The sequence below is a fragment of the Lipophrys pholis genome (assembly GCF_963383615.2).
Source record: "Lipophrys pholis genome assembly, chromosome: 7".
Classification (NCBI taxonomy): Eukaryota; Metazoa; Chordata; class Actinopteri; order Blenniiformes; family Blenniidae; genus Lipophrys; species Lipophrys pholis.
Window position 1 is genome coordinate 10154996 of NC_137638.1, and position 13484 is coordinate 10168479.

Sequence of the window (13484 nt, forward strand, 5' to 3'; positions counted from 1 at the left end):
GTGTGTGTGTGTGTGTGTGTGAGAGAGAGGAGCCGCACACTCATGTGGGAGAACAATGGGCTGTCCCTCAATGGGCATTATTCTGGAGCTGCTCCGCCTGTTCCAGCGTGGTGTGATAATGAGTCGGCCACCCCCCCCCCCGTTTTCCTTATTCTCCTGGCATTTAGATTTTTTTCATATCTTGTCCGAGACTCTTAAGGTGAACACATTTTTATTATACTGCTGCCTATGAAATGATGCTTCCTGTTAAAAGTTTCTGAATATGAAGGTTCCCATGATATGTACGCTGCAATACAATCATCTCAATTCAGTCTTTAATGGAAGTTAATTTTGAATTGAGAGGCAGGAAATGTTTCATAAACTAGTAAGATAAACATGGATCTGATTGCAGTCAATTGGATCAACACTCATCTTGACAGCTGTTTTGGTGAAAAAAATAAACCCACTCCACTTATAGGTAAGTTATTTTAATCTTATTTTTGCTCATACCCATAGGAAAACATTACGACATGCCCTCTTGCCACTTATGTAAAATAGGCTGCAACTAAAAGCTTGATAGTAACAGTTGTAATGACTGAACAGCTGAAAACCAAGAATTAGCTGTACAGCACATAAATGTAATGTGAAAATATATTGTCTGTTCTGAGCTTGATATCATCTCCGCCTTGGCTGCTGTCAGAGAATAGGATGACAACAAACAACCTTGTTTTCATGCAGCAATGTTTTTTGTTATAAACCAGGAGATGGAACCTTCCTCACCGGTAACTGTGCCATTTCTTAGCTACACACGCACACAGAATCAGGCTTGGGAGATGTTTTTGTCAGCTTCCTGCCTCTAACATAAAAGCATTTTACAGGATTGCCTTCACAATAGGGTTTTTCTTTCAGCCATGTATGATGACTTCCTATGGGAGTTGTTAGCTTGCACTTTAGTTTGAACAATTGGTAAAAGCATCTGTTTTGGTAAAATGTGTTAATTGAAAGCTAATTCTTTAGAGGGGTGAGTGTGGCTTTACTAACCTTAGGTCTGTCCCATGCAGAGGGCAGGAGGTGGTTCCAGTAGGGAGCAGCCTTTGCATCGGTGCTGCGACATGAAGCTGGCCCAAGTCCTGGAGCCAGCAACGACAGCCTGCTCCTTTTTGATGTAGACGGTCCCTCGTCTTCCGAGCAGGACTCCCCTGTGTCACTCGGCGATAGCAGCCTCTTTTTGGCAGGCCAGTGGCCTCCAGAGAGTAGACGGTGGCCATTGGAGCTGGGTGTTTTCTCCCAGGAGGCCAGGCCGTGGAAGGAGGAGGAGGAGGATGAGGCTGCCTGTGTGGCACTTCGCTCAGGTGGGGACGATTCCAGTCCTGCGTCCCATTCAGTGGCCTCTCCTGGTTCCTGCAGTTCTGAATGGTGAGGGGGGGAGAAAGGGCCTGGAGGACTTGTGGGGCTTGCTGGGTTGGGAATTTCATAAGTGGGCATTTCATACAGGTGCGCGCTGGGCTGGCCTCCTGACGAACCATTGCTACAATTTTCATTTCCGGGGCTAGCGAGTGGGAGTGTTGTGCGACCACCATTAGATTGCTCACTCCTGGCTGAGCCTCCTAGCAAGTGACCTTGGTCACAGGGATGCCCATACGGGTCGCACATTGGAGGGGACTTGGGTGAGAGCGGGGCAAATACATCAGGAATGGGCCTATCGTGATTGTGCTGAGCAGGGCGTCGGGAGGGGTTGTGGCTCGGGGAGAGAGGAGGGGATCTTGGTGACAGTCCTCCCTCAGAGTCTCTGGGCTCCATCAGTAGGCAGGAATATGGAGAACCAGGCCCTCCGGGCCCGGATGCTAACCCCATCCCAACACCTTGAGCTGGGGCTGGACCACACAGGACCCCTCCCTCCAGTGCCTCCTTTTCTGTAGAGTCCTCCAAATGGGGTCGCTTATGAGCTAGCTGAGGTTCATCTAAACCCCTTTTCACACCCAACCGGACAGGCCTCTGTTGGGCCTCACCATGAGCCTCTGTAGTTGGAGAAAATCCCCCCAACTGGGAGAAAATGGAGAGCTGGTAGACTTTTTGGAGCCTTAACTCTTCCTGGCTGTAATGCCTGGGTGTCCCCGGTCTGAACCCAGGGTCTATGCCCTGTGTTGGGGATGTGGGTGGGGGCAGATCCCCCTCCTGTGCTGGAAGCTCTAGAGGAGCCTTTTTGTTGGCTAACTCAACGTGAATGTGACGCATGGTTTCGTTGCTGGAGGAGGAGAGTCTTATCTAGCTTCAACAAGGTGAAGTTGTTCCTCACACAAGTGCCGAGAGGCAGAGCACAACGTTTCACAGAGGTGGGATGTCCTCCCGCTCCTGTTCCTGTGTTGATGCCGTCAGTGGGATTCAAAAAGCTGAGCTGCAGAGGACCTGGGAGCAACACAGAATGGCACTTAGGACATGTATTCAGAAAGCTTTTGAACATTTGGCAACAGGAGGTGTGGGCAACGTTTTAGTGTGAAAAAGAAAAGAAAACAGAATGCTGAATCTTTATAAGCTACCAGCCAGGATGTAGGAGCATTTTATATTGACATTTAAAATATTTACACTTTTTATTTCTGCTGGTAACCTACAAAATATACAAATGTTCCTGTTTTGTACAGAATGCTGAAAATGAAAAATTAGTCAATGTCACAAATTAACAACATGAATTACAAGCAATTAAGCACAATCATTTATTGGGAGTAAGTGCTTAAAAGTGACTTAGTTAACCTGATTCAGCCAAGTGCAGCCAAAGACAATTCTTTCTCTTTTACCTCCTTCCTTTATAATGATTTAAAAGAAGGGGTGGTCTTCCGATTGTTGAGTCTGACACTCTGCCTTGACACTTAAAATACTACAGTATTATGGCTTCACTGAGTGACAATGTGTTGCACAAGGAAACTATAGAAAGAAAATCTTTTGGTGAAAATAATATTTCCAGTCAAACCCAGAGAGAAATTACTATCCACATATTGAATTTGATTTCACAAAAACAAACAAAAAAAAAAAACCCCACTCAACTATGTTAATGTGACAATATGAGTAATGAATTCAAACTGGAGGTTTGCATTTCCAGAAGAAAATGCAAGTGTGAATGCTGAATGCTCTCCAGTGTGCCTTCAACATTCACACAATGAATGCATGAACTTTGATTGCCCGAAGTCTTGGTTTGAGATCTTACCTCTGTGCTCGGCCTTGTCTAATAGTGCCCGCGTGGACAAGCTGAATCTGGCACAACATCTGAAAGCTGTGTCTGAAACGACCTTCTACAGGAACTCGTCTATCTCCATGGCAGCTGCTTCGAAATGACGCCAACATCCCAAGACAGGTAATCAGGGAACAGCAAGTCTCCAGGGGTAGGGGAGTATTGGGATTGGGGGGGGGGGTCAGAAGATCTAGACAAGAGGTGAGAATATAACAAGTCTTCTCAGTGACAAGCTAAATTATCTAACAGCTATAAAAAAGAATATATATGTTAGTCCTTTTTTGGTGCTGTAATATCAAGAAAACTGAACAAGGTCAAAGACATTTCCAAAAAGAAAAATTTATGTATCTTTTAATATAGGAAGTTCTACTTGATTCATGTATGTATAAAGTACTTTGTACTTGCTTTCAGCTGTATTGAGCAGGAACTATAGTGGCTGGCTATATCGTAAGAAAGCGAGGCTCTTTTAAACGTGCACAAAGTTACACAACTGCTAAAGTAATCCTCCAGGGCAAAAAAATATTTGAACAAAAATGAAAAAATATGAGAAAAGAAAGGAGACAAAAGATCTGGGATTCAAAAGGTGGCCAGATAATAACTCAATGCGTCCCAAATATTCAGAAAAGTCATTTAAATGTTGCTGGTCCATGAATTAATGATTTTGGTTTTCAAAGACAAGTTACCTTAAATACTACTGAATTTAAAGAACTTACCAAGTTTTCAAAATGACTGAGGACCAAGACCTTGGACCGCATTTCTTGTATTATATCATGGTGGCATGATATAATGCTTCACTTGTCTTGTTTTGTATCAACACAACGATGGAATGTACGTAGTTTCTTGCTGTCATTAGCTGACACTAACACTCACAAATAGCTTGCTGAGCCAGTGGATCAGCGTCACAAACTTATTTTAGTACAAATCTTTATAGTTCAGTTTGTCTCATAGTAGATTCTAAAAGTTTATGCAATTTCATGAAAAAGTGAGCTAACCTGATGATGGTTTTGGTTTGCAGGTCCTGCACCCCTGATGAGGTTCTCCATACACACTTAAAAACAACTGTACAGGAGTGGTCTGCTCAAATCATCATCATGAAGGTTCAAACTTACCAAAGGAGGGGAGGGTCAGTGATGCAGGAGGTTATTTGAAGGTTAATATTTCTGAGTCCAGGTTGGTGATAGCTCTATCGGGGCTCCCTCTGTGATCGGCTGAGAGCCAAACACGCCCTCCTCGGTCACCTGGGCGTGAGGTGAAGCATTGCTGTGGCATCATGGTGACGTCATTCCACCCAGAACTCCTGAAGAGGCAGACAAACGACGTCAAAAACTGTTATTCGCACAGACAGATACTTAACTCAAACAGGTATGCACACACTCACGCAGTTCACACTTCCTCACAGCTTTCCACTTTGAAATAAGCAGGTTGCAGAAAATATCCCCACACATTAAGAGTCACTATTTGAACTGGTTACTAACACAAATAACACATAATCAACCAATTCCTACATTAACCACAATTATTCAACAAATCAACTCACCATGCCACCATTTTTTAGAATTTGATTTCCAACAAATCAAATCAAACAAGGATGAGTCAGTTTGCCAACTAACTTGGCACTGAATGGTGAGAGCCCCAGAAACACGGCCCGTTTCCCAACCCACTTGGACCAGAATTTGGGAATGTAGGGTGGGGTGGGGGAGCAAAGTGAGCTGTCACCGTGGCAACCAGTAGCCCAAGGATAACAGCTCCTTTGTGCTTGGCTACAAAGAGAGAGAAAGACAGGCTGAGCTAAAAAGAGAGAGAGGCTTGAGAGGGACGGGGTGGAGGGTGGTGGGGTGGAGGATATCAGCAAAGATGCCCGTCCAAAATAAATAAATACGCACCAGCAAAATGGCAGTCCTTTATTAGATGAGTACAGTCAGCCAAGAATTAAACCGGACTGTGATTAAGGCCTTTGTTTCTGTTCACTTAAAGCAGGCAAAAGATTTGAAGGGACGTTCTTCACCTTTAATCTCTGGATGAAATATTTAACACCCTGCTGGCACACATATCAATCAGTAACAAAGAGGAATATAGTTAGTTCCCACCAAGTCCGATGTTACAGCCACCGGTTACCTCACTTGTTTGCACTTCCCTTGAATGCAATGTGATGAAACAGTGGGGACGCATGAAGAGTTCCATTACGTACATAAAAATGACGACACAGTCTGAAAGTTGAGGAAAGAGGGGACAAACTGACATGAGTGTGTGTGTTTTCAATGCGACTGAAGCGGAGGAGTCCTGCACATAACGATGTCAATTATTATCCTCGAGCACAAGAACACATCTTTAACATTAAAAGCCTGGTTCTAAGAAAGGTTGAACCCTATAAAAGACTCCCATGATGTGGAAATCATTAGAATCCCATACTTGACTGAAAAGAGACTCCATACGAAGTATTAAAACTGAGACAATTAGCAGGAGAAGTTGTGTAGAAAAACACCCGGTGAAACTAATTGGGTTAATTGTAATGAGTCAGGTTAATGATTGAGCATCCAAGAGACAAGTCTTTTATACGAGGCAGAAGAAGACATTTCTCAGTGTTATTAGCAATAATCGTCTGGATTTCAATGGCTATAGTAAACCCCTATAGTAATATAGGAGTTTGCATAGTGTTGGAGGATAAGCCCCGTGACTCAATCACATTGCGCCCCCTCCAAAGGCACGAAAAGTTTATCATTTTCATTTGTCTCGACACCATTTATAAAAGTGTGTTTTCATCAAATTATATTTTGACACTTTTTTCTTTATTAGCTGGCTTTGTTCGGAAGAATTCTTCCGTCAGATTTTTCATGACGACCCGTGGCCCCACCCTTTGGAATTGCTAATTTAGGGACATTCTGTACTATTACCAATGGTTTCACAAGTGTACCATCATTAAAATGTTGTCATGTGACCATCAGACTAGTTGCACTCTCACTAACTGACAGCGTTGGCTGACAACATAATGTTTAAATGGATTCCATTTGTGTGTCTTTCTTTGCTAAAACAATACAACCTCCCAAAAGATGACACAAGAGTGTGAAACGTCTACAAAGAAGGGCAAGAGACAGGAGACAGATTTGACCTCCACCTCTCATATCTAAAATAAACAAATCATTGTGTAGTATCATCAGTATCATCAGCTAATCATGTTTTTCTGCCACATCGCAGACTCTCACATGGATGTCAGGAACAGAGCCCTTGTCACCTGTAATGACTCACATGACATATGGTCCCTGTGCAGTCACACAACACCCTCTTTGGGAAAAGGCAGCACAGATTTAGCATAAACCCTTGAGTGCCTCTCCAGTCATCTTTAATTCTTTCTTAAACCAAACAACTTGCAGTGTCACACGGAAAACAAAATGAAGCTATATTTTTACAACATAAAATCAAGTGAGTGGCAGTGAAGATTTTTTTTTTAATTCACACCACTAAAATCTCTTTAGAGCTCTATTCAATAGTAACTGTTGCCAAAAACAAATGCAGCTTTCATATTAGCCAGGAATTTTATAATTCCGTTGATTTCTTGTAGGGAATAAACTTTATTATCACAGAGAACCTGACAGATATAAGTTGCACATGAATTGCATGTTGAATTAAAACACACCAGGAAGCACCTCTCCTTGGAAACAGTGAGTTGGGGGTAGGGAAGAATGGGCGAAGAGTCAGCAGGAGTATTTATAGTCAGTGCCCGTATCAGAGCTACTTGGAGGACCCAAAGGCTCTGTGCTAGGTCCGACTTGATTTCTGACCTTGTTCTAACTGTGCAGAAGGCTGAGAGGAACTGCCTGCATGGCCTCGTTTTCAGGCCTGGTCCGGAAGGAGGAGAAACACTCTGGCTTCACCCCAAGAAATGCTCCGGGCGGCTGGGTGTGTGTGTGCCAACTACGACTTGGGATTTCAGAAACTCTCGAATACTGCATTGCTGAACACTGTAGTATTTATAATATACTCACAATTATCCTTGTGACAGTGCGCTCCTGGTCATACTCATGCAACGCATGCAACTGTGTGGTACTCAAATACAGAACATATAGTCTTCATAGTGAAAATAAACACTATTGCTCTCTATTGCTGACAATAACTAATGAAAAGGTAACGCATCATTGGCTGGCCAGGTGCAATCTCAACATAACATCTGCAGCATGGGAACTAAGATAATCATTCAGATAGACGGTGAGCGAGTCGGGAAATGGTGCGATGACAAATAAATGACTAAGAAACATCTGACAGGTACCAGCAGCCACATAGAGACAGATGGACAGAGACAGAGAAAGAAGAAGCGGAAGCGTCAGAGAGAGGGGGACTGAAACCCAGCCAAAGTCCTTGAGGAACGTAAAAATAGAAAAGTACAAAGAGGCTCACGAGTGTCCGGGCCAAGCAAACTGTCCATTAATCTATTGTTAAAAGATGAATGTCTTCCATTTATCAAAAGTAGAATCGACTGAAAAGAAACAAACAAAATAATCCAGAAAACAATCACAAGCGATACAATTTGATTTAATGATGTAGTTCAATATAGGACTTGAACTTTTGTGGGATGAAAAAAAAAAAAAAGCCCAAACTGACCCCGTTTACTTGTTTCCATCCCAGCTTTAATGAGCATGCAACATGAGGAGGTAACACAATATGTAGGGGGAAGACAAAAATGGCTGAGTGATAAAAATAAAGAAAAGAAGGTATCGTAACAATGTCATACAGAATCAAATCTTTTGCCTTGACCCGGCTAGAAATAAGGACTAAGGGAGTATAACAAATTGTTCATTAATCAGTGTTATTTTTTTAACATAAATGTTGTTTGAAAACTTGCATGAAACTCTAAAATTATGAAATACAGCCTAATCCTTAAAAAACACTTTCCAAGTTGTTTTTGAAAACAACTTTTCAAAAAGTACTGCTGTTCTTCATATCTTTATAACGGCCATGCCAAATGTATTGAACCCTTTGACCTGGCAATCAAGAGGCGAAGGCATTCTGCTGAGAGGGGGACCCTCAAAAAGGGATATTTAGCTTGCAGGGGTGTAATCAAAAGCAAGTCTGGGTGTTCGAAGGAATGCATTACCGTCTACACATAAGCCCTATTGTGTGTCAGTGCATCCTTCAGGCTGAAGAAGACTGCGGTCAGGAGGTCAGGGGTCAGCAGGCCTGGGTCAAATGTCTTGTTGCACATTAGGAGGCGCGGGGTGACTGAGTTCATCAAAACGAGTGAGGTGGTGTTTGCAATAATGGTGACAGGCAAGGAAGGAGCTCATCTACATTTGGGTTGAGTTTCAAAACCGATGGCATGGAGACCCTCGTGGCCTTGGAGAAAGAGTTAGCTTGAGACAGCCCTCTGCCAAAAGGACATGAGCATTTGTGAAAAGTGCTGGAACAAAGCTGCACGCGGATCACATAACAGTGAGATGCACTAACGTGTGCAGAAACATGTCATTAGGTGGAGGCAGGCTGCTGGTTCTGACCTAGAAAGGAGCTCTCAGTAAAATCTATTGAGGTGATGGGGGCAGAGTTCACAGCCAGAATCTATCCACTGAAAGTATCCTGACATTTGGCCTGTGCAAATTCATCACAGCAGCCAAATGTCACACACACACGCACACACACGCACACACACACACACAAACGCACACAACGATGCTCCTTTTAGTGTTGTGTGCCGTCTCTCTTTCAGTAGTTAAAAATACTCATTTTTAAACAAACGAGAAAAAAAAACGCCTAACAATTTAATACAACAATTACAATGGCTTTGACTGAGCTTTGTTGACAATACTTACAGTCCTCACCAGAGGAGCCAAAAATACTGCCACTACATAATTTGGACTTTTTTTAAACTGCATACTTTTTGGCAATTGCTGCTCTCCATCTTTGAGAAACTGTATCTGGAGGGGAAAACAGCTGTTCTGTTTACGGCTGTCTGGACTCAGTCGTTCCTGTTTCGATTCAAGTTTAGATGTGCCATCACTGTTGGTGGTCCATATTGTTTACAAGTTTTGATATTTACATATAAGGTCGATCCACAACATTCAGTTTAGTAAATGATCATGATTCATTTGCTCTCATGCAAAGAAAAGTTTCAATCAAAAGCTTCCCAGTAAACCAACGGATGCATACCAATAGCAAAAGTAAGTGCACACAAAGGTTTTTAAACCTATTTCTATTACATTTTAAAGAGTGGGATGTCTGGTGCTCGACCTTCCTTTGCAGTAGCTTCACCCGCAGCATTTCTCTAAAAGCTACTGTCAGGTGCAAAAGTAATAACACATTAAATACTCCAAAAATTGTTAACATTTCAGAACTTTTCTGAAACAGTGCCTGGTGATAAATTCAAAAGCCATCCATTATTGATGTCTGCTAATAACACCGTCAAGAAATGACTAATGAAACGTTTGTTTATATATATGGGGGGGGGGGGTGAAAAAGGCAAGTCAAACACTTTCTTTTTTATACATACCACAATAACACCAAACTCTTAGAGGCAATCATAATGGTAAAGCTTGAATATTGGAGGATCTTAATGAACCTTTTGGATTTTGGAACACTGATGCCAACTGTATTATAACGCATGACAGCGATAATTACTTTCCTTTTATAACAACTTCGTTTTTTCAGAAACAAGTTCAATGAATAATTATTACAGATGAAAGACAGTATTTGCAGCAATTGGCTTTTTCGACAAAGTGAATTCTCCACCCTGTTATAGTTCTGAAGTTATTTATTTTCAATCAGTGATCTAAGCTGTCATCCTGAAAGGGTCTTTTGTGGAAAAAAACTCATCTGCAGCCCGTGCAGCTGCACTGTCCCCTCCTCCTATCCTCAGCCCACCGTTCACGCAGAGGCCCAGATAGAATCAGCACAAAGTTAGCAGCCTTCCTCCCAAATGCCCCGATTGTCTCATCAAGTTTTAGCAGGTCCCCACCCGAGCCCCTCCCCAGAGCCTGTGTCATGCCTGTAGGCTGATAAACATGCATTCTCAAGCATGAAGGGGGGAGAAAAAAAAAAAAAAGTTGCTAGGTGCTCAACAAACAATCAGCTGTTGATTAGATTACGGGAGTGTGCTGTCCACAGAGGGGATGTAATGTCAGCTTACTGTGACCATGGGTATGTCAGTGAGGGTTAAACAAAGACAGAGGACAGGTTGTGTTGCAAAGGCAAAAAGTTACAGAAGCCGTGAGTGAAATTGATAACCCCCCGCTAAGGGAGACAGTGTTACAACAAATGCATATACAGTATCGAAGCTTTGGAGAGAGACACAGCAGTCTAAACTAAGCTGGCTCAGTGACATAGTTGCTGAGAATGCTGTTTGACACAGGGTCTCTCCCTCCCTCTCTGTGTATGTCCGTTCGCCTGCCTGCCTGCCCGTCTGTCTCACTGCTGGTTACATACCCATTTTAGGAGACATTGAGTCATCCAAGGCCAGCTGACAATATGACAGTGATCAACAGGAGTAACATTAGTACACTTGACTTGACAGCAGAAGTCGTAACACTCACCGGCACGGAAAGATGGGACTTTATCTTGCAGGCTTGGACTGCCCCCTCCCCTTGTTCCTTCTTATACTTTGGGTCTGGGATGAGTGACTGCGCTGACTTTTCTTTCTGTTCTCCTCTGTGCGTCTGTTTTCCACAGGGTCAGCCTGCCTGCTCTCGCTCAACTCCTCCAGTTTGTCGTCTCTCCTTTGCTTCCTCCCTCCTGAATAGGAGATGTCGACAGGGACCAGTCAAGTCGTACTGCCTCCCTTCGCTTGTTCTGTCAGGATGTCCAAAAGCCTGCACTACTGCTCGCTCTCCTTATCCCCTTTTCTTGTTTTCTTCCTGTCTACCTCTCTCCACCCTCACTCACACTCACACACAAATCAAAAGCCCATCAACAACTCTCAGCCTCCATTAGTCCCGCCTGTTCCCTCCCTCTCAGGCTTCCCCCTTCCCCCTTTCTCTGATTTGCGCACCTCCAAAGTATCTTTGACACAAAAGCCCCTTCTCATGCTTCAGTTCCCCCTCGACTCCCATTCCTCCTCACCCTCTCTTCCCTTCCTCTATCTGCTCTCAGGCCCCTCCTTTCGAGCTTTCTCTCCAGCCTACCTCCTCTCTCTGTGTCGATGTGCATGTGTGTGTGTTGGTTTCCTCTCAGCTGATAGAGCGAGGCGTGCTTTGCTCACTCAGCAGTGAAGGCATACAGGGGAAAGAAAAGAAAGGGGGGGGGGGGGGGGAGTGGATGTTGCTTGCTGATTGGCTAGAGAAAAGGGGGGTCAGCTGTACTTGCTGAAGGTCTGATTGGCTACAGGGAGGAAACAGTGAAAGGAGGTATGAGGCGTGCAGCAGCTCAAAGCCCGCCCACCTGCTCGGCCTGTTCGGCAGAAGTGCAGAGAAGATAGAGAGTGTGCAAACTGTGTGTCGTGTTTTGTGTGCCAACTTTAACATGTAGTTGCGTCGAAAAGTGTGCAGGCCACCCTTAAGCACTTTTGTAGCATTCTTTATATTTTGAGGAGGTTCTCAGTGTTTCTTCCTGCATGTCACTGCTTTGGGGTTTTTTTTTTTTTTTTTTTTTGCTGCCGTTACCTCACAATTTCCTGTGAGGCGTAAATAAAGTATCTACCCCTGTGTCTACGTGCAGTTATGTGCTTGTTAGGAGAGAGGTACACGTCTGGGAGAGAAAAGATGCAAACGTCTATGCATTTCACCCTATCCTTTTCTTTTGTGTCTTGTGTGTGTGTGTGTGTGTGTGTGTGTGTGTGTGCAGTGCCTACACAAGCACAAAAGCAGAAGGCTTATCTGCGGCTGGAGTCCAGATACAGAGTGAATTGCATGTGAGAACGTTTATCAGCTGAGCAGCAGGAGCACTGCGTCTCAGCTGTGTGTTTGCGTGAGCATTTTGGCGTCCGTGAGCTAATAAGGAACAGCACGTCGACTACGCAGGAACTATTTCAGAGCGGTGTGGTTAAAGTACACACAGAGGGGGCAAGTGCATCACACAGTGGTGTGCACTATCTTGGTCGCACCCTCAAGCAGCTGCAGAAGATTGTGCAGTTTGAAGCACTGTGTGCTAATCACATGCAGAACAGTCAAGAACACATATTGTGTCAGGGACCAATTAGGACAGGTAAGATGAATGAAATAAAATAAAATAAAAGTTATCCAGTGGGTGGGTGAACTCTCCTGTTTGTGTTCACTTCATTTCAAGTAGTGTGCTTCATTCGTCACCAGTTACTGCTTAACTAGTGCACCGCTTTATAAGTTACTGAATAAAGTAACCATTAACTTTGAAAAGTATCTTCTGCATTACTTTTAAATGCCCCCCTTAATTAAGAATGTTGTAATAGTATGCTTTCAAATTATTATTTACACACCAGCTAAGCTAATAACAGATTCAATCATTCATTTCTACTGAAGTTACATCGTTTAGCTGGAAGTCAGACGGTAGCGCGCACACATCATTGAGGTTTTATGAGTTAATTATTATGAGTCATTATTCGAGTCCGATTTTTCAACCGTTAGAACTCCACTGCATGCTCCCTTCCGAGGGGTATACACGGGTAAAACTCGGCACAGCTGTCCTCGAAAAAGACAAAAACAATTGAACACTTGTTTCACTGCTGGGCATTGCATTACAATAACACTTTATCCCCAAACCTTGTTTTTGTCACAAAACTAAAGCTTGAAACTGTCGATGAAATAATGTCTTTATATTTAGGATACTCTTTGTAATACCTTTTGAGATTTTTAACTCATCGATTTGGTTGAAATGCACAATTCAGTTTATTCTCATTAGCATGCAACACAATTAACATGACTGACCGAGTCAGTTTTTGATTTGATTCTCTCAGCGAAGGATCACACAACTCCAAAAAAATCTTAAAACAATATTCAAAGGAAAAAAAAAAAAAAAAAAGTCTGATCGCAGGGAGACTGAATCACTGTTGTAAATTAAGAAATTTTCCTCATCTCAATGTTTCATGAGGAAGGCTCATCTTCCTATATGACAATGAACGTAAACGTCATTTAAAATTACAAGACTTCAAAATAGACAAAAACAGGGATTTGAACAAATGTGAGGCATATTTTTGAAAAGACTGTTTTCAATTCACTCACTGTGCCCAATAGTATTTATAACCGACACATTTATCAGACTAGTTTTGTCGGGCCCTCTTGTCAGAGACAGACACAAACCTGCACCTTGCCGGTGTTGTTATCAGCTGTGTGTGCTGTTGAGACATGCGAGAGGAACTATACCGGCAGCTCTCTGCCTCTTTATGTGTCAGTCACTG

General features: G+C 43.1%; 1 protein-coding gene across 2 annotated transcripts in view; it reads right to left on the reverse strand.

Annotated features, from left to right (window-relative positions):
* atosb (atos homolog b) overlaps positions 1-13484 on the reverse strand; it is a 32763-nt gene that overhangs the window by 7006 nt on the left and 12273 nt on the right. The window contains exons 1-4 of one of the 2 annotated variants that reach the window (XM_080466731.1): positions 10714-11317; positions 4312-4499; positions 3179-3392; positions 1021-2385 (exon numbers count right to left, since the gene is read on the reverse strand). In XM_080466731.1, coding sequence (XP_080322857.1) covers positions 1021-2214 — 1194 coding nt within the window. In that variant the 5' untranslated portion in view covers positions 2215-2385; positions 3179-3392; positions 4312-4499; positions 10714-11317. Of the gene's footprint in view, positions 1-1020; positions 2386-3178; positions 3393-4311; positions 4500-10713; positions 11318-13484 lie in introns of those variants that run through there. The other variant, XM_080466732.1, reaches the window with a different exon arrangement.